Below are 22,781 nucleotides of genomic sequence, written 5' to 3' on the forward strand. Positions count from 1 at the left end.
CTGGTGTCTCTTTATTTTAATTAAATCAAGAGCACTCTGATCAAGAGTACTCTGCCGATTGAGCGTTGCACTTTGTTGGACTCAGTGCTATTACTACTATTACTGTTACTGCTACCACAACAGCTGATACTACTACTGATAATAATATAAATAAATAATAATCATTAGCTTTATGTTTATCAGTAACTATACTAATTAATGTGTTAAAATATGGCATTGTTGTGAAAGCTAATTATGTCTATGTGTATCTACCTGAACATATGTCCTTATATGGTTCTAATTTGGTGAGCTGGGAAATGAATGGGCATGGTAGTGTTGATAAGTGCGTGTATGTCTATTTGAATATGAGTCAATCCTGTTTTTTTCAGCTCATTTGCCTACGGGATTTCGTGTCTTCTTCAGTGATTGGGCAGAACACTGTGAAAGGGCCTGAAACATGCAAATGCAGGCAAATCTTTTAGGGGCCCTGGGGGTAAAAGCATCAAGGGCTTTTTGTTATCAGATGGAAAATCAGCTGTTGGACGATCACAGGAAAGTCTTATAGCCAGAATACCAGGTATGTAGTGTTTGATAACATATGAACTAACAGATTTTCAAAGGAAAAAGAAACTTAAGATGAAATCTTTTTAAAACAATTTCAATATTTGGTACTGTACAGAAAGAAATTGTTTTTAATGTTCCAAAAATTGAATGATGATTAAATGTTTTGCTTTTCTAGAAAAAGAAATACAAAGAACAAAAGTGTACAAGTGCCACTGAATCGGAGTGCATCTGAGCAACATGGAGTACACATTCAGAGCAGTAACTCACAGCCCCGGGATTATAATCTGGAGAATTGAGGTAATTTCATTTTACATTTGTTGCTGCAATTGTGATTGCGGTCAAATCAGCTGTTCAGTTTAATGGTAAAAAGATTAAAAATGTCACCACTCCAGGAGGAAATTACTTAAAGAGCTGTGATGATGTTAAAAAAATACTGTCTATTATATCTGACATCTTTAAAGTGGAAATAACAGCTGGACACCTTTTTCTCTCTGTGCAACAGAAAATGGAGCTGGTACAAGTCCCTGACAAATCTTATGGAAGCTTTTATGAGGGTGACTGCTACATACTTCTGTCTGTAAGTGTGGGGAGGTGACTAATGAATTATTGTAGTTTTAGATGCTTGTTTGTTTAGTAAAGTTTGTAGACTTTGCTCTTTGGATGTGTAGATGTGTTTTGAATATTTAAGCAGTGACAAAAGGCTTTTAGTATATCAGATAGCATCCCCATCTATTTTTGTTTTATTTAATCAGTTTAATTTAGCAGGGACAGTGCACATTAATAAACATAGATGCAAATGCGCCAGAGTTAACCAAAAGACTATTTTTCATCTGTAGTCCCTGGACAGTTATTACATAGTCAACCTATAAAACTTTAAAAAATTATTAAATTAACTTATTTAAATTGAACTCATACATTATGAAGGCATGCATTAAAATGAGATGGAAGAAACACAGACATTGTATTGAAATGCTTTTTCATGGACTTGATGTACTTCAAATACTATTTTAAAAAATGCAAATGAGTACATACATAGATACTGACTGACAGGTGCAAAGTACAAACATAGCAGAAAGCACAGTATACATTAGACTAACCCAGAAAAAAAAACTAAAAACATCTACACATAGTTTTCTCCACTCCTGTATTTCTCCAGACTCAGAAGGTGGGCAGCTCTCTGCGTTATAATATCCACTACTGGATCGGCTCCCAGTCCACTCAGGATGAACAGGGTGCAGCTGCTGTTTACACCATCCAGCTGGATGAATATTTGGGTTCCACTCCGGTCCAGCACCGCGAGGTTCAGAACTACGAGTCTAATGAATTTAGGGGTTACTTCAAACAAGGAATAATGTAAGTGAAAATGTTGGTACAGTAAACCCTCATTTATAGACAGTAACAGAAACCATACAAATCATTACCTTGTCTTGTTCAGCTTTAAGAAAGGTGGAGTTGCATCAGGCATGAAGCACATTGAAACCAACACCTATGACGTTAAGAGGCTGCTTCATGTCAAAGGGAAGAAAAGAGTGACTGCTAAGGAGGTGAGCCACGCTTCACAGTGGTTTTGTAACATTATGGGATAGCGCATGTCATGTAGAAAGAGCACTTTGTGTTTTAATTTGTTTCAGGTGGAGATGAGCTGGAAAAGCTTCAACCTTGGAGATGTGTTTTTGCTGGACATTGGCAAGACAATTATTCAGTGGAACGGACCCAAGAGCAACACACAGGAAAAGCTTAAAGTAAGATTTTTGTGACAGTTTGGGTGCTTGTGTATACTGTCGGAAGCAGAATTTGTATGGAAACATATAAACACACATGAGTAGAAAAACAGATAAAAGTTCTTTTTAAAAATACAGGAAATAGATAGGATGACAAAATCTTAAAAGTGAGTGCATTTGCAACTTTATTTCCAAGTGTAATAATAACATAAAAATAATTTCACCTTGTTTACTCTTTCAACTTCCCGATATAAAGATGTTTAATTATTCCATGAATTGAAATGTGTCATTGAAGTTGCTTTGGGTGCTTGAAGCAGGTTGTCCAGTTCTCAGGCTCTCAGGTTCCATTGTCAGTATTTTATCTGGATGTTCATGATGTACACTGAACAAAATTATAAATGGAACACTTTTGTTTTTGCCCCCATTCATCATGAGTTGAACTCAAAGATCTAAGACTTTCTCTATGTACACAAAAGGCCTATTTCTCTGAAGTATTGTTCACAAATCTGTCAAAATCTGTGTTAGTGAGCGCTTCTCCTTTGCCGAGATAATCCATCCACCTCACAGGTGTGGCATATCAAGATGCTGATCAGACAGCATGGGTATTGCCATGCTGTCTGATGAACAATGCCACAGAAGTCACAAGTTTTGAGGGAGCATGCAGTGGACATGCGGACTGCAGGAATGTCCACCAGAGCTGGTGCCCGTGAAATGAATGTTCATTTCTCCACTATAAGCCATCTCCCAAATTTGGGAGAATTTGTCAGTACAGCCAACCGGCCTCACAACTGCAGACCACGTGTAACCACACCATCCCAGGATCTCCACATCCAGCATCTTCACCTCCAAGATCGTCTGAGACCAGCCACCTGGACAGCTGCTGCAACAATCAGTTTGCATAACCAAAGAATTTCTGCACAAACTGTCAGGAACCATCTCAGGGAAGCGCATTTGCATGCTCGTCATCCTCATCGGGCTCTCGACCTGACTGCAACTTCGCACAGCCATTGAAGTGGAGTAGACCAACATTCCACAGGCCACAATCAACAATCTGATCAACTCTATGTGAAGGAGATGTGTTGCACTGCGTGAGGCAAATGGTGGTCACACCAGACACTGACTGGTTTCCAGATCCCCCCGGACCCCCCCAATACAGTGAAACTGCACATTTTCGAGTGGCCTTTTATTGTGGCCAGCCAAAGGCACACCTGTGCAATACCCATGCTGTCTGATCAGCATCGTGATATGCCACACCTGTCAGGTGGATGGATTATCTCTGCAAAGGAGAAGTGCTTACTAACACAGACTTATGAACAATATTTGAGAGAAATAGGCCTTTTGTGTACATAGAGAAAGTCTTAGATGAATGGGGAAAAAGTGTTTATAATTTTGTTCAGTGTATATACGTTTGAGGTGCAGACCCTAACACAATTATGACAGTAAGTTGGTGCTTTCTGTGCTGCCCTCACCAGATCTGAATATCATCATTAAGCCATTTATTGAAAGTTGAAGGAGTGCACAGTTGGAGGTCATTTCCTATTGAATCTCATTTAAATGTGTTATCTAGTGATTTATTATTGCACTTCTAAAAGTTGGCAGATATATTCTGATTTTTAGTCCCTATTATGGGTCAAGCTCCAAAAACCCTAGATTCTAAATTTCCCAAAATGCAAAATAACAGACTTTCCCTGCTTGGTAAAGGCCCATGTCTTTCAAAGCCCCAGTTTGTAACGAAACTCTCTGTTATACATTTGAAGTCTGGCACCCTAACTGAAGTAACTCTGATGCCATTATCGTTGTTATCAGAGCTGCATAAGAAATTACACAGCTGTTTTCATATGTCTGACTGGTACTCCATATGACGAGTAAACTGAACTGCATTTGTAAAATCTGTAAAATTCACCTTCAGTGTTTGCTTCTTTGTTCAGCTCTTACTGAATGCTTACGTGCATGAATTACGTGCATAATGAACACATTTTTGCTGAAAGAGTAAAAACTCAACATTTATCTTTGCTAAAATTAGTGTAGTGTACAGGGGTGATATTTCACATTTAAAATGGATTAAATGGATTTTTTGTTTTACATGTCTTTAATATCTGGTAGTAATTTTTAGTTTGAAGTCCGAGATTTCTGTATTGTGTAGTTTTGTCTGTGTTGTACTTCCGATTCTCAGGGCATGTTGCTGGCCAAAGACATCCGAGACAGAGAGAGAGGAGGTCGGGCTGAGATCAGAGTGATCGAGGGTGAAGCAGAGAGCAACTCTCCTCAGAACATGGAGATGTTGAACAGTGTTCTTGGAGAAAGAACCTCCAAGCTGACGGATGGACCTCCAGATGAAACTGCTGACCAGGAGCAGATGTCAAACCTTACACTTTACCAGTGAGTGGCTCCCTGACCGTGATATCCGGTGTTTCATGAAGTCAGTGGATTTGTCCATGTCCAGTTAAAGTGTTGTCTGTTTCTTCTCATTTTGTGTACCTGGATTTCAGCGTGTCAGATGCTGATGGTGAGATGAAGGTCACAGAAGTTGCTACCAAACCACTGGTTCAGGATCTCCTCAACCATGAGGTGAATTGGTCCAATATAAAGGTTACATACACTATATATTATGACCACATCAAGCTGGGTGCCGATGCAACCATAAAACTTCATATGGTTGTCCATCTAGTCTGTTTCCCCATTCCTGTACTGCTAAAGGTTTTAGACACTACAGTTTGAACTCAAACCACTCAAGTAGGTTAAGAGGAAATTGTTTCTTTACTAAATATAGTGATTCACTTTTTAGGACTGCTACATCCTGGATCAGGGAGGGATGAAGCTCTTTGTGTGGAAGGGGAAGAAAGCAAACAAAGCTGAAAGACAGGCTGCCATGAGCAGAGCTTTGGTGAGCGACTCTGCATTAGACCCTCACATGTGTCAGCTTGTGTTTGATTGCTCTTCCATGCCATACTAACACTCATTTGCCAGTTTATTAGGCACATCTAGCTAAAACTATCTGATACAACAACCCCTAATAAATCCTGAAAGTGTTTTAAAGAGATGTTGATTCAACTTAATGATCATTTTGGAGGATGTAGTTTGTGGTGCTCTTGAACTGTACCTGAAACTATGCTCAGTGATATAAAATGGGGGAGGACAAAAATAGCACTTGTCAGTGTAAGGCAGTAAAATCCAACCTAGGATTTATTGCAGGATTGTTGTACTAGACAGTATTAGTTTCAGCTAGCTGTATCCAATAAACTGGCAACTGGTTATTTCCATTGTTTTTTTTTCTGACTGACCATCATAGGAGTTCATCAAAGTGAAAAACTACCCGATCACTACAAATGTGGTAACAGTGAATGACGGGGCAGAGCCGGCTCTCTTCAAGCAGCTGTTCCAGAGGTGGACTGTAAAGGACCAGACTCAAGGTCTGGGCAAAGTGAACACAAGAGGGAAAGTTGGTATGTGTGTTCTTTAACGAGCACAGTCTAAAATTATATATTGTTAAAAAAACGAATTTTTATTCTAAAAAACCCTTGAATCTCTGTTGTCGATTAATCATTTTGTTTTGTGACCATGTTCTGTTTTAGCTCACATCACACAGGAAAAATTTGATGCCTCTCTGATGCACGTGATGCCAGAGGTCGCTGCACAGGAGCGAATGGTGGACAATGGCACAGGTCAAGTGGAGGTAACTGTGACAATTTAATCTGAATTTACTTTGAGGAGGATCCCTCTGTCATCTACTGTTTCAAGAGGTCAGGAAACTAATGACTGAATACTGTCAGCTTCAGCTTGAGATCAATGCTAACACAGTGTGCTAATATCCTAATGTCAGTGTGCTATTATGTTTAATGTAAGAAGGTTATACTAACATGTTATATGCGATTATGCTATACTGCAACATAGGCCTACTAAATATGCTAGTTTTAGCATGCTAACATACTATATGTCAAACATCCAGTAGGGAAATGCCTGTCAACATGCTATTTGTAGATTGTTAACATGCTGAGGCTAACATGAAAATAACAAACTGAGCTGGATTTCCAACGAGGCAAAATGTGCAGCCCCTGAGACCAGACCCTTAGGGGCCCATGTGGAAATTGCTATGTGGTAATCTGATTCATTACAACATTGTTTGACCACTCAAAAAATGCATTTTTTACAGACATTTTCACTTGTCATGTTTTTAACAGCATTTGACACTGGTAGCACCATATTCAAGCAGTTGTAGTAATTGACGTGTGTGTGTGCTAGGGAAAAAAAAGTATTTGTGAGAAAATATTCTACAAGTGTGCAACTCTCATTGCATGAATTGACACACTAATTTGTGGATGTGAACATTTTGTCCATGACTTCACATTTTTTGTTACAGTTGTGTGAATGTGTTTTGCACCAATAATACCTTCATTCTTAAACCCTCTAACATTTTCTTCTAATGTGTAATGAGCATTACAGCCTCACAGGGCTGCTGGCGTACCTACAGACTTAAAATGCAACTCTGAAACACAAAGGGGATATGAAATGGTACTCGTGCTCTGCCCTCTGATTTGTTGAAACATCCAGCACTTCAGGCCCCATCAGTTTGCTGCCATTTGTGATTCCATGTTTAATTACCTGCTTGATGTGCCCAGGTGTGGCGAATTGAGAATCTGGAGCTTGTGCCTGTGGACCCTAAATGGTACGGATACTTCTATGGAGGAGACTGCTACCTGATCCTCTACACTTACTTGGTTAACAACAAGAAGTGTTACTTGCTTTATATATGGCAGGTGAGGATTTGCTGTAACAGCCAGTGTCTTACGTAATAATGTAATAGAAAGTTGATTACAAAAAAGTCTGCCCTTGGATGTCCTTACTTTACTTTACTACTTTACCACTTGTTATTTCAGGGGCGTCATGCGACACAGGATGAACTGGCAGCCTCAGCATTTCAGGCTGTGAACTTGGATCAGAAGTACGGTGATGAGCCAGTTCAAGTGAGATTAACAATGGGCAAAGAAACAAGACACTTCATGGCGATTTTCAAGGGGAAAATGGTCATATTTGAGGTACGACTGCATTTATAATCCTTTCTTAGGAAACATTCTGCTTTTTTATTTTTACTACAGGCTTATCTGCAAAATGATATTATTATCTGTTCAAGTTTTTTTGGCAGGTTTATACAGTTCAGACTATTCCTATTTTTTCTGTTAGGGGGGCACATCTAGAAAAGGGTCTTCTGACCCAGAGCCACCAATAAGGTTGTTCCAGGTCCACGGTACTGACACATCCAACACTAAAGCCATAGAGGTTCCAGCCCTGGCCGCCTCTCTCAACTCCAATGATGTGTTTTTACTAAAGAGCCAAACAGGAATATATCTGTGGTGTGGAAAGGTAAGGAAGATGGTGTTTAAATCAGATAGAGAAACTGAACTGAAACAGCAGGATGGGAATACAATACAGTATGATACTTATCATAGCATTTTTGTGGTAGGCCTACTTCATGTATTTATGTTAAAGGGGCTATATGTAAGTTTTTGATTTTAATAAATCAAATTGTCATTGCCTTATTGTGAATGGGCTCAAAACTCACTTAGAAATGAAGCACACGCCTGTTTTCTCTGTTGCTTGCATCAGCCACTATTCTGCTTTTAATGTGAGGTCTCCGGGTCGGATTCAGCCCTGTGAGCCTCTCTCATACTACAGCGACAACACAGCAGCTAACGACATGCAGTCCTACGTTAGTCTTCGTTAGCTCGGACCTGCTGCTGTTTGCTTTGTAACGTTCAGTTTAGATTTATTGCCTTTTACCAATACTCAGGTAAACAACTTCTGCACCTCTCAGTCGCTGTAACTAACATGACCCACATACTATACAACACAGAAGAAGAGCCATCCACTGACACCACAGTAAATGTACTTACTGCGGTCTTATTATTATCAAGCGTGACACAATCTTGTCATAATATTCAGCCCAGCTCACTACCCGTTTCGTTATCATCCAATACATTTAGCTGTGCTGACACTGCTGAGCCTCCGGTGAAAGATACACAGATAATAAAGATAGTTACTGAAAGCAGCAGGCGAGCTAACGAGGTAGCACGTCGGCTAAATGCAGTAAATGTAACGTGATCATGTAACGAGCATGGATTAGTTCAACCTGCAGCTGATAAAACTATTACTGTAACGTTGCAGTACGGGTTTACCTGAGTTTAAAGCATCTTGTGTGAAGCAGTCTCCCTGCCAGCCTATAGCCACTGTCACCTTTTTTCCGGGAGGATTGTGCCGATATGCAGCTCGCTGCGCTGAATGAAGAAACGTTACGGAGCCGGTGTTGATCTGCCTCTGAGACGGGGACGTTGAAGTAACAGAGCCTGAAAATGTCTGAGTGAAAAGCCACAGCCTGCATGCTGGTGTTTCTGCGTTTATTGCAGGATTTCTGTATGAAAGTGGTTGTGTTTTGGATTATGCTCGCTCATGAGTTCAAGCGAGCACACGTACGAGCACACGCCTGGTTGCAATCTTAGAACCGCACCACTAGTGGCCGCTGGAAACTCCATAATGCCCCTTTAACATCTGTGTATTTGCAGTGGCATAAAGGTAAAAAAGATAGATAAATATACTATATAGCCAAAAGTATGTAGAAACCCACATCCAGAAACTTTCGTATAGTTTTGTGGTGGACTGTTTTTGTTATAGTCTGGATTAAGTCTCTCAGTTCCAAATAACTTCAACTGTAATGCTACAGAGTACAATGCTAGCTTGGACAACAGTGTGCCTCCAACGTTGTGACAACACTTTACAGAGGTCCATCAACATATGGCCCTTGTGCACAAAGCCAGGTCCATAAAGAAATGGGCTTCTCAGTTTGGTGTTGGAAAACTGCCCCAGAGAGAGCCCTGATCTCTGCTGTGCCTGAATGAGAGCCTGCAGCCAGGTTAAAAAATAAATAAGTCCTCCCAAAAGAATGGAGGCTGTCATATTAATAACCATGTTTTTAATTAGATTAAATTAAATTAATTATTATCTACAATCATATATAGGGTGTAGTGTGTGGGTGTCCATATACTTTTAGCCATATAATGTAGTTTGTCAAAGTACAAAGGCAGCAAGGACTTGGTTCAGGCCTGTCTGGCTCACTCTTGAGTGAATCTCTGCCAGCTGCTGAACAAAATAGTCCTTTCAAGCATCACTAATTACTAAAAATAGTCACAAAACAGTTGACGCTTTGGATCCAGATCATCTTTGATCAAATAAGATCATAATGTCAAACTTTCCATGACAGTGTACTGTAGCTCATAGTGATCAAAATATTAAAAGGGCGACCTTTTGTCACCAGGGATCAAGCGGAGATGAGAGAGCCATGGCAAAGGATATCAGCTCTGTGATTGGCCAGAACTCCCAGAAAGACTCTGAGCAGATTGTGGCGGAGGGTCAAGAGTCCATTGAATTCTGGGAGTTGCTTGGAGGGAAAGCTCCCTATGCCAGTGAGAAGAGGTAATGATGACAATATTTGCAAATGAGAGAAGGCAACACATTTGTTTTCCACTATTTTGCACATCGTATGTTGTAACGGTCAAATGGACACTTTCTTTATGTGAAGAAAACATTTTATCATTTTGTTGCTGCTGTTTACATTCTCCCCCGATGCAAATTTAAAAAATGCACTGTGGAATGTTCTGGGTCTGTAGGCCTATATAAATAACTGTAATATATATTGTTTTATTATATTTATTACCATACATACATTATATCGTCTGTTAAGTTCTGTTTGTGCAGCATGAAGGGACTAAAAACTTTATTTATCATTATACAACCTTGTGTTGTATAATGATAAATAAGCTCCCTTGTACCTTGTTGACTACAGATTACAGCAGACAGGTTCAGAATACCAGGCGCGCCTGTTTGAATGCTCCAATAAGACGGGCCGTTTCATTGTGAGCGAGGTGACTCAGTTCACGCAGGAAGACCTCAACGAGGATGATGTCATGCTCCTGGACACATGGGACCAGGTATGAGGCTATTGTTTTTAGGGTCAGTGGTAGAAACACATTAGAAACATCAGAAAGTTTCAAAGCTGAATGTGACACATCACCAATATCCCCAGAGTGTTTGTGAGGGCTTTTTTTTTGTTACTGAGAGAAATCTGAAATCAGTTCAATCCCATTCTGCCTTTTCTTATTGTTGATCTCAGGTGTTTCTCTGGATCGGCAAAGGGGCCAATGAGGTGGAGCGCAAAGAAGCAATGGTCACGAGCCAAGAGTACCTGCGCACCCACCCGGGTACCAGAGACCCCGACACCCCTATCATCTTGATCAAGCAAGGATTTGAGCCGCCCACCTTCACTGGGTGGTTCACAGCCTGGGACCCCTCCAAATGGAGTGTGAGTGTTTTGGTTTTCAAACAGAGAATCAGCTTGTACACTGATGAGTAAAAAAACACATGCTGACAAACATTTCTTTCTTTTAGGGAGGAAAGACCTACGAGGAGTTGAAGAAGGAGCTGGGAAATGTAGCATCACCTATTCGTGTTACAACTGTATGTAAAGCCGTGTTCATTCTTCAAGCTGTTTAGGCAACAGAAACGATTGTTTGTCTGATACACTGGTTATTTCGACCTTTTAATGCACACGTTACATTTAAGATAAAGTTTGTATGTTAGGTAGAGGTCGTGTTACTGTTATATTTCACACAGACAGGGACATTCAGAAATTACTTTAGGGCTACAAGACTGCAAGTCTTACTTCATTAACAGCATTGCCAAGCTAGCAATTCCTTCTTTAGAATAGCTACTGAATGTAGTTATTTTAATATCACAGTGCACCACTCACAGCAAGAAGGTCGTGGGTTCAAACACAGGTCGTGGCCCACGAGTTGGCCCATGAGTTTGCATGGGTTCTCTCCGGGTGCTCTGGCTTCCTCCCACCATCCAAAGACATGCAGGTTAGCTGAAATTGCCCTTAGGCATGGATGTGGTTGTGTGGCCCTGCGATGGACTGGCGACCTGTCCAGGGGTTCCCCCTGCCATTTGCCCAAAGTCAGCTGGGATTGGCTCCAGCGACCCTGTACGCAGGATAAGCGGTTGATGATGGATGGATAACTCTTTTAACTCTCTCTTTTCAGCCATTTTTATTGTGATAGTGAGCATGTAGAGGTTTAATTCAATTTTATTTAAATAGCACCAATTCATAACAGAAGTTATCTAATTGCACTTTTCATATAGAGCATGTCGAGACTGTACTCTTTGTAACATTACTTACAGAGACCCAACAATTCCCATCATGAGCAAGCACTTGGTGACTCGGGGTGGGCGGCAATCTGCCTCGACCGGTGACGATTATTTGGAACTGAATATAAAACAAGTTATCTCAAAAACTCAGGGACAGGAGTCTTTAAGCATTAATACAGCTCTCTCTCTATCTATCTACCCTCCTCTTATCAAACATTTATGCCTATTCAATGCCACAACAGTAAGTGATATATTAATGAAGAACATTAATGTGACTTTCTAGGAGCAGAAGAGTGTTGAAAGTGAGAAAATCTTTCAGTGTTTTCCACATGACAAGTTGGTCAACAAGCTTGCCAGCGAGCTGCCTGAAGGTGTTGACCCGACCCAAAAAGAGGTAGGGGAGTAGGTGTGTGAAGTGTGTGAGCAAGCCACCATGTTTGTAGTTTGTTTGTATCCTCTGCATCTCCCAACCAGAAATTCAACAATCAAACAATAAAAGTAAGCAATTGCCTCCGAATCACATTCAATTGTCCAGATAGGAAATGATTCATTTTGTTGTTTTAAGGCTTTAGTTGTTATGGAAAAGATCAATTTCTTTTAAAGAGAAGCTCAATTTAAAACCAAGAAAAGATTAATTAATTATTCATGTGTTAAATTGTAAGCTGTCTGTAAACAAGTTTTACATTTGTGTATATTTATTCTATTTTCTCTATGGTTACAATGAAATTACATAGTTCTGTCTATGAAACTTAATATGAAATTATTAGGAAATTGACGGGCCCAAAAAACAAAGCTTTATTATTAATTTCTCTCCTCAAGTCTTGAAGTTAGTATTATTATTTACCCTATTTGATCCCTGATTTGTTCCCATCATTGTCAACATTTTGTGTAATTTGTTCTAAGGTGTAACCATGATGCTTTGCTGCTACATAGTATCTGTGATAGATTTTTGCAGAGCACGCACGTGATTCACCGTTCAAGCAAAAGCAAACAGCAATGCGAGTAATTTGTTGTCACTTGTTTTCAGAAATACCTCTCTGACTCTGACTTCATCGCCGTATTTGGGATCACCAAAGATGACTTTGCACGCCTGCCTGGGTGGAAACAACTGAACATGAAGAAAATAAAGGGGATGTTTTGATCATATTGTTTCTGTGTTTGAAATACGCTATTACTGTTAAAAGACAACAGGAGGACTGTCTTTGAGTCAGCACACCCCCCCTCCCCTACAACTACTGACTTTCCACTTGAGCTCAGTCTCCTTGTTAACCTATTTGAGGACAGGATTTTGGAGTAAATCTTAATGTGTCTTTTCATCCTCTGGTTTTATTGTGATTCATACATTTGTTTTAACTCACTGTAATACAAGTCTTTACTTTTTTAACCTGTGCTCAGTTGACACTGTTTATTTAAGAGATCTTGTGATAATATAATTTGAACCCTTGGTATGAAAAAATATAAAATGTATTGCTTATTCTGCTGTGTTCACGTGGCATGACTTACATCACCAACGCAGTTTACTCCATACTGAGACATCACATTAACCCTATGAGCATACAAAAATGTGAACACCTCTCATAATAATAATGTATGTCTGTCTCTATATTTTAGCTGTCGTGTAACTTTTGGTATATGTATGCTAAATAGATGGTTAGATGGTAACTTTATTAATACTACTATACTTTATACTGTTGTATGGATGTATGGTTATATGTTATATGTTTTATGATGTTATGTTTTAATGGAGCCAGTGCTATGGCATTATGTTTTATTGTTGTATATCAATTGCTGTGTGACTTAATGTGTTTTATTATTTTTGTTTCTTTTAAGCTATTATGTGCCTAGTATAACATCTTGCCAATGGACTACAGTTGAAAATTAGCCTGCTGGCTAACACTGGCACATTTACAGAAATGTTGATTAATGTGCACTGTCCTTAAATAAATAAATGAAATGAAAATGAAATGAAGAATTTCAGTCCTGATGAAAGTAAATTATACACTATTTAAAAAGAATAAATTGGTAAAATACATGTGCTTTATCAAACTCAGCACCACAGCAAACATTTATGTAACTTTTAGTAACTGAGCTCACTCATGAACACTGAACCAAATGTAAGGGAGCTGTGATTTCCCCTTTAGATAAAGGTCTACTTTGCAATCTGTTGGACAAATAACGTCACATGTCAGGCCAGTTTTAAAGTGAATGCTCTTACCTGCAGGAACACAAAGACTGCCGAATAGAGTGCAGCGCTATTTCTGGTGGCATTTCACAGGAGCAGAACCTATCATCTTGAAAGTTTATATCACTAAGTTACATGGCAGTTAAACACATTCTGAACCACCAAAATTGCTCTGATTTCTAGCAACACAACTATCCAAATGTCTGCATTTAATTTTTAAAAAAAGCAAGCTATGGCATTCATCTACTCATAATAACTTCATAAAACCAAGATGTTAGCTAAACTGATCCTTCAGATTCTTTAAACATCTTTAAAACACAATTTAGAAGGGATCTCCCCCCCCACACACACACACACACTGACATCCCTGTGTAGCTTAAAGTCAGATCTTTTGTTTTAAATGTCAGAACACAGTAAAGTAGCTTATGATGGTGATTTATCATGTCATTATTTCAAATATAAGTCAAAACAAAGCATCAGCATCATTGACTCCTTTTATTTTCATATGTCTGGAATGTACTTTTGAGTTACGGTCATTCACTGTTACATCTGAACATTTTATACAAAGATCAGGACAAGTAATATCTAGAACTAGAAAATGCATCAAAATACAGTAAGATCATATTTTGTTTGTATTGTTGTGTTAAAATTTAAACAAAAACAAACTCACTGCTGTGAACTCAAAATGCTGAACTGAACCAGTGATATTGACAGATGAGGAAGTTAAATATTTTAAGTCAGAGTTCATTACAGCAAACCAAATGGTTTAAACTGACAGGAAATGAATAGTAGAATAAAATGAATTGTTGATGACAACATAAACCACCAATGATTGTGAATGTTTCTGTAAGAATATCTGAACAGCGTTGGTTGCAAATGGCCTGACTGTTCAAAAACGGACCACAGTGCCACCACACAGCGTTACAGGAGTAGTACTACAGTAGCAGCACCACAGTAACGGTACTACAGCAGCAGCACCACAGTAACAGTACTACAGCGGCAACAGTACAGCAGCAGTACTACAGTAACAGCACATGCACTACAGTAACACTACTATAGTAGCAGTACTACAGCGGCAGCACTACAGTAACAGCACTTGTCAATGACATGTCATCTTAACAGCTGCGTCGCCGATGCTTTGTGCATCATGGCAGACAGCACAACAGACAATCAAAGTGTTTGAACCAGCATTATTTTGAAATAGGCCTGTGTGATAAAAAGCAATGCAAAAGACAAACGAGTCAATACAAACATCAATATACGACCAAAATGACATGCAGCTAAATGCAGACTGCAAATGTTCCATTTCTAATTTCCATGAATGTATTTATATTGTTCTGCTTTTGTTTTCTTTGACAGAATCAGTTCTCCAAACTGCAATTTTTATTAAAAAAAAGTTAGTGTTTATCAAAACTGAGCTTATCTGTTAATTTGACTAAAGACCCACCTTAAAAACCAGGGAATGACAGCGATACATTATTTGTAAACAAAATTTAAAATCCCTTCAAAACACCAATTTCGCAGTAAATCTGTTTACAATTACACTGTTATTTAATACAGGTGTGAAAAGTACTGCGTGCAAAAGTACTAATAAACTGGCACAGATCCATGTGCAATTTGTAAATCATTAAAATCAATATACATTCTTGGGTACTCATGCAAAGTATTGATCTCAAATGATGAGAAAGGGTCTTCTATTCTTGCAAGCATAAAGAAATGTTACATTGTATAAAATTTAAATAAAAAAGCGATTAAATACAAACGTGTACAGCAGAGACATCCGAAAGAGACTAATTTCAGCAAATTCCACTTCCAAAGTGCAAACATACAGTATTACCATGCAGAGAGAATACAGCCTGCAGCAGGTCAGCTGATTACTCCTCGCTGACATGTTTGTTTATAAAGGGAATGTTGTTTCTAATGTAATCTTATACCACAATACAAGAACTTTAAAAAGTGCAAATGCAGCTAATTCAGTTTCCCTTAATTCAAAATAAAAACAGGACAAAGGGCCATATATGAAAGATAAAAAAATAAATGTTCTGGTTGAGATCAGCAAAGCAGTAAATAAGATGGCATTTTCCCTTACTTAAAAAACCTGTCTCTTAAAACCTTATTAACCTGTCCTGCAGTTATGACTGGAGCCAAATCAGCAACAGTCCCGTTCCACATTCTTACAGAGCTCACTGCGTTTTCAAACAGGTAAATCCTGACTTGTGTCCCGCCAGCTGTTAGTATATAAAGAGGTTACCAAAGAAGTAAACGGTCAAAGCAGCATGGAGTATTTCCAATGTTTATCCATGTATTTTTTTTTTTTTTTAAAGTTAAGACAGAAAAGAAATTATTGGCAAATAACAGTAGTCCTTAGTGGAATTTCAGCTAGTAAACTGCCTGGATCCCGAGTTCCTTCGTCTTACAACTTGGGCTGCACCTAACCATTATTTTTATTTTCAATTAAGCTGCAGATTCTTTTAGTTATAAAAAGGTTGTTTTAAAAATGACTATCATAATTTCCCAGAGCCCAAAGTGACGTCTTCAAACAACTCATTCAGTTCCACCTGCAGTCTGAATCCCAAAGAAATCGTCAGATATCACACTGGAGAAGCTGAAACCAGCAAATGTTTGGCATTGTCACTTGAAAAATGACAGAAACGATTAACTGATTGTCAAAATAATTGCAGATTAATCGATTAATTGACTACTCATTGGAGCTCTAATTACAACTCTAAATGTGATTGTTGGCCTCAATGTTTCCAAAGACATAAACATCAGATGTGAGTAAACTGCAAATCGAAGAGCTCTTGAATTACACCAGCTGACCAATAATAACCTTCAACCTTTTGCCCCGTAGTAGGTCAACCAGATTAGTTAAGACATGACACAGACGTCTGGGTTTTTGGGGTCTTGGGTCTCGCTGTCATTGGCCTGGCAGTTGTTAAGCTTCTCTTTATTCTCTGAATCATGAGGCAGCTCCAAAGTGTCTGCTTCACCCGGGAACATCCTGTCCTGCTCTGGAGTCTCAGCAGACGCATCCTCGTAGGCACTTATGCTGTCTGAGTCCTTCCCGTCCGAAGAAGGGTGGAGTCCATCGAAGACCTCAACGCTGTTTTCGTAAGGCCTCCGCAGGACCCCGTCTTCAGAGACTGGGTTGTCCAGTGCAAGAGAGGGCAAATGGCTCGGGGACTTACCGACCATCTTCCGCAGCTTTGTCAGGAAGCTTCCTTCATCTTCTAACTTTTCACTCTGTCCGTCTTCCTCTGATGCTCTGCTCTGGCTGCTGTGAGCTTCACACAGCGACGAGTCTTTTTCTTCTCTGTGTGCGGTTTTCATCGATGCCTTGGCGTTGTTTTTCATTTCTTGTCTTGTGACCTCATCCACATGTCCATGTGTGTTCGCTGGAACATGCGGTTCATTATTCCTTTCCTGTAAAGAGAAAATCATGTGTCCTTTCAGATTAAAACTACATATAGTTGCGTTTTAAACTTATTTTGTTATTATTGTTTAAGTTTGCCTGTCAATTCAATGCCATCTCTAACAAAATGAAAGCAAAGAAAGAAGACATCCATGAAAATTTGAATTTTATAAGCATCTGAATGCTCTGAACAACTTTCATTAACATTAACTTCTGAGTACTTAAACGTCACAGAGTTTGTGATGTTGAAATAATTATTTAGTTTGAATTCCCTCATTGAAACTTTCAGAAGGTCAGATAAAAGTTTTAAACGTATATTTTATTTTAGTCAAATAAAAAGGTTAATCAAAAGGGTTTCCAGCTACTCATCCGAACCTTTCTTTCTTGGTAACCTGACAGAACAAGAACGGATTATCTTTAGAAGTTTGAGCTTTTCACCTCAAATTTTACAATGTCACCAATTCAAATTGATGTAATTTTTTATGATTTAAATTAAAATGATTAGCTGATTTTGAGCAACCTGAATATGGTTTCTCTTTTTAATGTTGGACGTTTGATTTTTGAAATATGAATTTGTGAGCTCTGAAAAAGACAATAGGCTGAACATCAAACATTCACATTCGATAAGAAGTGATCACGTTCCTGACATAAATAAGTTCAATAAGACTTTACATCGTTATGCATTAATTCAAAAACCTTGTTCCTCTCTAATGCTGTCATGTTCTCCTTTTAATTGTCACAGTACCTCTTTTAATCTCTCCACCTCTTGCATCAGAGAGGAGACCATGCTCTCCAGTTTCCTCTTGTTCTCCCTCTCTTGTTCCAGCTCCTACAAATGCAGCGGCACAATGAGATGACCAGAAGCTTGTTAGTCGCTTACTTTGTTACAACGAGTAACAAAAACAAACTTCTCATTAGAAGAAGGATGAATACTAAACAAGGTCTACATATATTTGTGGCCTCAACGTACTAAATTAGCCTGTCCAGCTTCCCTCTGGGCCTCAGCCAGCAGCTCCTCTACACCCTCCAGCGTGTCCTGCAGAACGTCCACCTGGAACAACAGAGCCTCTCGCTCGACCTCCAGCCCACGCAGCTCCTGCACCACCTCGTCATAGCTGGCCTGCAGCTCCAGCTAAACCACAAGCACAATTACAAATCAGTGTGGGCAACATTAGAAAGAAACGCATGCCAGTCAGTGGGCGGGCAACTGTTTAGCAAGCTCTCAGAGGCATCAGTGGGAGGCCTCTTCTGGAAGCATGAAAATCCCTCCGTATGTAAAGGAATATGTATCACTGCAGTGATCTATACTACCGGACAGGACAGTGAATAAGACATTAAATAGTAAAACCTCGTCATAATTGTAACACCAGTAAGAAATACTCACCATTTCTGGGAGTCCCATGAAGAGTTCCTGCTCAGACTGCTAAAAGGGGGGGGGGGGGGGGGGGGGAATTAAAAAACAGTTTGTAAATAATACTTTTAGTCTTTTTAATATAGTTACATCAAGTTACATCAAGATAAACATGCTCTAAAAGGCCGACTATAATGCATGGGCTGTGGTTCACCTGATATCGCAGCTATCTGACACTATCTATATACTGTACTATGGTGGCACCATGTTTGATAACAGCTCTCAGAACACATTATGTGATTAAGTGTGACAAAAACGTTTGCAGTGGCATTAAAGCTCACCTTCCTAATCAGGTCACAAACATGATGGGTCACAGAATTTGGTGCAACTTTTTTGGCTTATGAAGATGGATTTGAGTCAGACCCATTGCCTTTCCACAGTAGTGGTAAACAGAACAGTGCCAGACAGAGAGGTACTGTTATATTTTCAAAAATCAATTTAAGCTTTTGACCAAACACCCTGACAGGAACGCAGTTTGTCCCAACAAGATCACTGAATGCAAGTTTAGATTTTCTACAAATAAATGTCTGTTGCCAAGCTATATATCAGGACCTCATTCAAGTGCCTCTTAAGTGCAGTTGTGGGGGTTCGTTCAGATCCTTTACTTAGGCATAAGTACCATTACAAGCATTTAAAATATGCTAGGTGGTGATGGCGCAATGGATAAGACACATGCCTTTGGTGTGAGAGACCCGGGTTCAATTCCCTACTGTGATACAACCACCAATGTGTCCCCGAGTTGCTCCAGTAGCTCCAGAGGCGTGCGAACTCTGACATATACAGCAATTGTAAGTCGCTTTGAATAAAAGTGTCAGCTAAATGAATAAATGTACTATAAATAAGTGTTCTTCATCCCCATGTAACTGAAAAAGTAGCAGATGACATTTTAGAGTCAATACTGTTGCAGCAATATGCGAGTAGCATTTTACTATTGTAGCTGGTTGACATGGAGCTGTTAACTTGTTTAGACCAGTGGTAGAGGTGCCTCCAATAGGGCCACAAGGTAAATCTGAGAGACCATAAAATGATTAATGAAGTAGAAGAGAAGAAATAAAGTTCTGGTATTACAGAAAGTTCCTGTCTTAAGTTAAGGTAGGATTTTTACCAGTTTGGTATTACAGAAGCAAATCCTAACTAACTTTAGGAATACTATCTTATCTTAATTCATCTTATCTTATCTCAGGTTAGGAAATTTTAAATACTCAATCCAACATCAATTATCAACTTTTATGTCTTACCTAGCAACTGATGCCACTTTTCTCATCTCGCCAAGCTAAATGTCTTTTAATCGCTGTTTTTTGGTAGCTTCTTAAATGAAACATACACTGAAAATGGAGCAGAAACAACTACTATCATTGGACTTCAAGTCAGATGACTTAAGAGGTGTTGGTAACCTCCGTTGAGAAATCCAAATTCACGTAACGCTTATTTTGGGAGGTTAAACAGAGAGAGTGGGCTAAAATAGCGGACTCAGTCACCACCGCATAGGCTATCTGGCAGCCAGCGGAGCACTGATGCTGTCAAAAAGAAAACAAGTCTATTTACAAGTGATACGAAGAGAAAGGCAACTGTTGTGAGCATAGGAAAACTGGTGGTGACTCCTCCTGTGCTCCCTCACTGACCCCAGCAGGAACCTGTCTTCTCAGGAAAGTTAATAATGAAGGTAAAAAAATAAATAAATAAATAAAAGCTGCGGGCCAACGTCATCATGTTTTCATGTATTTCTTGAATTTAACAATTTCCTTCTATCAAAGACTTGCATTTGGATATTTTTTGTACATTATGTCTCTACATTTTGTTATATAACGATACATTATCCAGTGTTACATCGCCATCGGTAGATCAATTAATAAGTACCGCCTGTTGACATTTTGTTGATTTTGTAAAAGCAATAAACGAGCAGCCATGTGGATTAAACAAGTTAGCAAACACTACCTGGTGGAAAAGTACAGTTAGGACAGCTTAACAGTTACCCTAAAGTTAGGAGAGCTTAAGATTTCACGAAGTTAGGATACTTCTGTAATACACTTTTCCTATCTTAAGTTAGGAAAGGAACACTGACTTAGGTACTGTTAATCTGTAATGGCCTTTTACCTAAATCAGTTGCTAACCCTTATTACCATGGTTACCAAGCAGTTAGGATAGGATCTGCCCATTAGGAAGTTTCTGTATTATGGCCCCTGCTACACAAATGTGTGTATATATTTATAAATAGATATAAATATAGATATACCTGCCTGAAACCTACCTGACAGGAAATCACTCTTTGGTTAACTTGCCAACAACTCAGACATCAAAGTCTCAACTAGACACTGCTTTTTTGAAACTGGACGATGCATTGTATTTTATAAGATTATCACATGTTTCTTCATGTAAAACCTTAATCTGTGTATTGCTCTCACATAAAAGTATAACTACATTTAAGTGAGAGCTACACTGAGATGGTGGTGTAAAAAGTAGCCTTCAATGTTTCCCTCTTGTAGAGGAGTGGAAAGTAAAATACACTAAAGCACAACTATCTGAAACTGTCTTTGAACACAGTAATGTTGACTAGCCTACTGCGAGAGACAGGAGCCCTCCAGGTGTGATCAGCTAGATATCATTACGGTGTCCAGGGGTTTCTGGCTCCTACCTGGCTGTTGCTCCTCTTCTTCAGGGTGCCTGCTCGGCTGTCGCTCCGTGTCAGGCGCCTGGATGAGCTGTCGGTCTGATAAGGAGACAAAACCACACCTCAGACAGAGCACAACACAAGCAGCTAGCTAATACTGGGGAAGTGAACTGAAGCTACAGATAAAAACACGCCCGACTGTTCATTTCAGACGCTGTTAAGTCTTATTAATATGGCTGAGACTGGCTACACTTCATAACGTTACTTGTTTAAAGACTCACATCCTGAGAGATGACAAACCGTTAGCTGTAGCTTAGCTCTGAACAAACAGTGATTTCTGACCTCTTTTATAATGCTGCGGAGAGACTCATCCTCGCTCATTCCCCGAGATAACGTCCACTTCTTTGGCGAGCCGCTGCTGTCTAGAGTGACTGAATGCATGTTTTTTGTGTGTTTTATAATAAGTTTTCGATTATGTAAGAGACACCTCCGAGCTCTCTGGGAGAAGTGGTGTTTGGTGTTTGTGTCCTACGCAGCAGCGCTGAGTGAACTGCCGACGCCCAGGCCGTGATCTACGGAAAGCCACGGGGACCAAACTGTCTTTCACACCGCCCTCATTCCGCCCACACTCTCAGAGAAGTCAAAGGTCAGGCTTTCACAGGAGAGAGAACGGGCTTTTTTAACTGTGGAGGGCTAATAATAAACCAGTTCTTGTTGTTTAAGTCCTAAGTGCTGAAACTCGTCGACAACAAGGCTTGCCAAGTGTTTCCAGGTGAGCTTGATGGTTCATGTATATTTTGTGGACACATGAAGTGAATGAGGGAAGTTATAGCAAAGTGGGTAGCCTACAAAAAAATATATATATACACTTACAGCATTTCACGTAAGAAAGTTGGACAGCCCTGCACAGTTTAACCCTGCAAAACTTAGATTTGTTTGTCAAAATCCCAAAGATACTAAAGGCTGAATTAGGGGGAAATGCCTTAAAATCCAATATTTCTAACGTTTCCTACTGTATGTAATGATGAAAACTTACATAAACAGAATAAAACTGTGGGAAAGCACAGAGCTATATTGTATTTCCAACAATATATGTATCATAAAGAAATAGCTCAACCTTTTGGGACAACATATTTGCAGCACCATGTTATATTTTGTTTGTTTAATTTGGACAAAAAACAAAGTGTGTCACACCTTTGGTGTGAGAGACCTGGGTTCATTCCCCTCTGTGACACATCCACTAATGTGTCCCTGATTAAAAGGCACTTAACCCCTAGTTGCTCCAGACATATATAGCAATTGTAAGTCACCTTGGATAGAAGCGTCAGCCAAATGAATACATTTATTGTAAATGTAATGTAAAACTGGAATAAAGCTACAAGGAATGGAAAGAAAGGAAATGTGAGGAAACAGCAGCAACAGTGTTTCCCAAACATTAATGTTTGGGTAGCTCCATATATCGGAATCAGCTTTATTTGCCAGGTAGGTGTACACATACGAGGAATTTGGTTCTGGATCGTACATTGCTCACAATGTGGTCGGTCATACATGAATAAAATCAGACACGCCTACAGTATACAGAACACATAGACACTACAAACAAAAACAATATAGACAGATTGAGACAATAGTGCAATGAGTGCAAAGGATGCAGGAGTAAATTATTATCATTATTATTATTATGTACATGTGATATATATACATATACACAT

At 39.3% G+C, this 22,781-nt stretch overlaps 2 protein-coding genes across 3 annotated transcripts; one reads left to right on the top strand and one right to left on the bottom strand.

The window, feature by feature from the left end:
• The first annotated feature begins 504 nt into the window (after nucleotides 1-504).
• On the top strand, nucleotides 505-13,409 carry avil (advillin). The gene is made up of 20 exons (XM_038696356.1): nucleotides 505-556; nucleotides 719-840; nucleotides 1,046-1,120; nucleotides 1,700-1,896; nucleotides 1,979-2,087; nucleotides 2,175-2,285; nucleotides 4,438-4,643; nucleotides 4,754-4,832; nucleotides 5,050-5,148; nucleotides 5,554-5,707; nucleotides 5,837-5,937; nucleotides 6,881-7,018; nucleotides 7,139-7,297; nucleotides 7,443-7,622; nucleotides 9,568-9,725; nucleotides 10,096-10,240; nucleotides 10,423-10,611; nucleotides 10,698-10,766; nucleotides 11,740-11,850; nucleotides 12,484-13,409. The coding sequence occupies exons 2-20, from the start codon at nucleotides 781-783 to the stop codon at nucleotides 12,595-12,597; spliced, it is 2,454 nt and encodes an 817-aa protein (XP_038552284.1). The 5' UTR covers nucleotides 505-556; nucleotides 719-780; the 3' UTR covers nucleotides 12,598-13,409.
• Nucleotides 13,410-14,114: 705 nt separating this feature from the next.
• On the bottom strand, nucleotides 14,115-21,637 carry si:ch1073-456m8.1 (leucine-rich repeat flightless-interacting protein 1). 2 transcript variants are annotated; one of them, XM_038696358.1, is made up of 6 exons: nucleotides 21,412-21,637; nucleotides 21,094-21,168; nucleotides 18,435-18,470; nucleotides 18,021-18,182; nucleotides 17,796-17,879; nucleotides 14,115-17,061 (listed from the first exon to the last, which is right to left on the bottom strand). In XM_038696358.1, the coding sequence occupies exons 1-6, from the start codon at nucleotides 21,508-21,510 to the stop codon at nucleotides 16,507-16,509; spliced, it is 1,011 nt and encodes a 336-aa protein (XP_038552286.1). In that variant the 5' UTR covers nucleotides 21,511-21,637; the 3' UTR covers nucleotides 14,115-16,506. The 2 variants fall into 2 exon arrangements, with proteins under 2 accessions (XP_038552286.1, XP_038552285.1); XM_038696357.1 differs by having other exon boundaries at nucleotides 18,435-18,473; nucleotides 21,412-21,636.
• Nucleotides 21,638-22,781: the final 1,144 nt, after the last annotated feature.

This window comes from Micropterus salmoides, unplaced genomic scaffold (assembly GCF_014851395.1).
Source record: "Micropterus salmoides isolate LMB-PRFRI ecotype aquatic unplaced genomic scaffold, ASM1485139v1 Ms_hic_scaffold_4, whole genome shotgun sequence".
Lineage (NCBI taxonomy): Eukaryota > Metazoa > Chordata > Actinopteri > Centrarchiformes > Centrarchidae > Micropterus > Micropterus salmoides.

Coding starts and splice junctions, on each gene's coding strand:
- avil (XM_038696356.1), top strand. CDS start 781: ATGGAGTACACATTCAGAGCAGTAACTCACAGCCCCGGGATTATAATC. Junction 10,241..10,422: donor TCCTGGACACATGGGACCAG/GTATGAGGCTAT, acceptor TGTTGATCTCAG/GTGTTTCTCTGGATCGGCAA. Junction 10,612..10,697: donor GGGACCCCTCCAAATGGAGT/GTGAGTGTTTTG, acceptor TCTTTCTTTTAG/GGAGGAAAGACCTACGAGGA.
- si:ch1073-456m8.1 (XM_038696357.1), bottom strand. CDS start 21,510: ATGCATTCAGTCACTCTAGACAGCAGCGGCTCGCCAAAGAAGTGGACG. Junction 18,474..21,093: donor AGAAGAGGAGCAACAGCCAG/GTAGGAGCCAGA, acceptor CCCCCCTTTTAG/CAGTCTGAGCAGGAACTCTT. Junction 17,062..17,795: donor AGGTGGAGAGATTAAAAGAG/GTACTGTGACAA, acceptor TTCTCTTTACAG/GAAAGGAATAATGAACCGCA.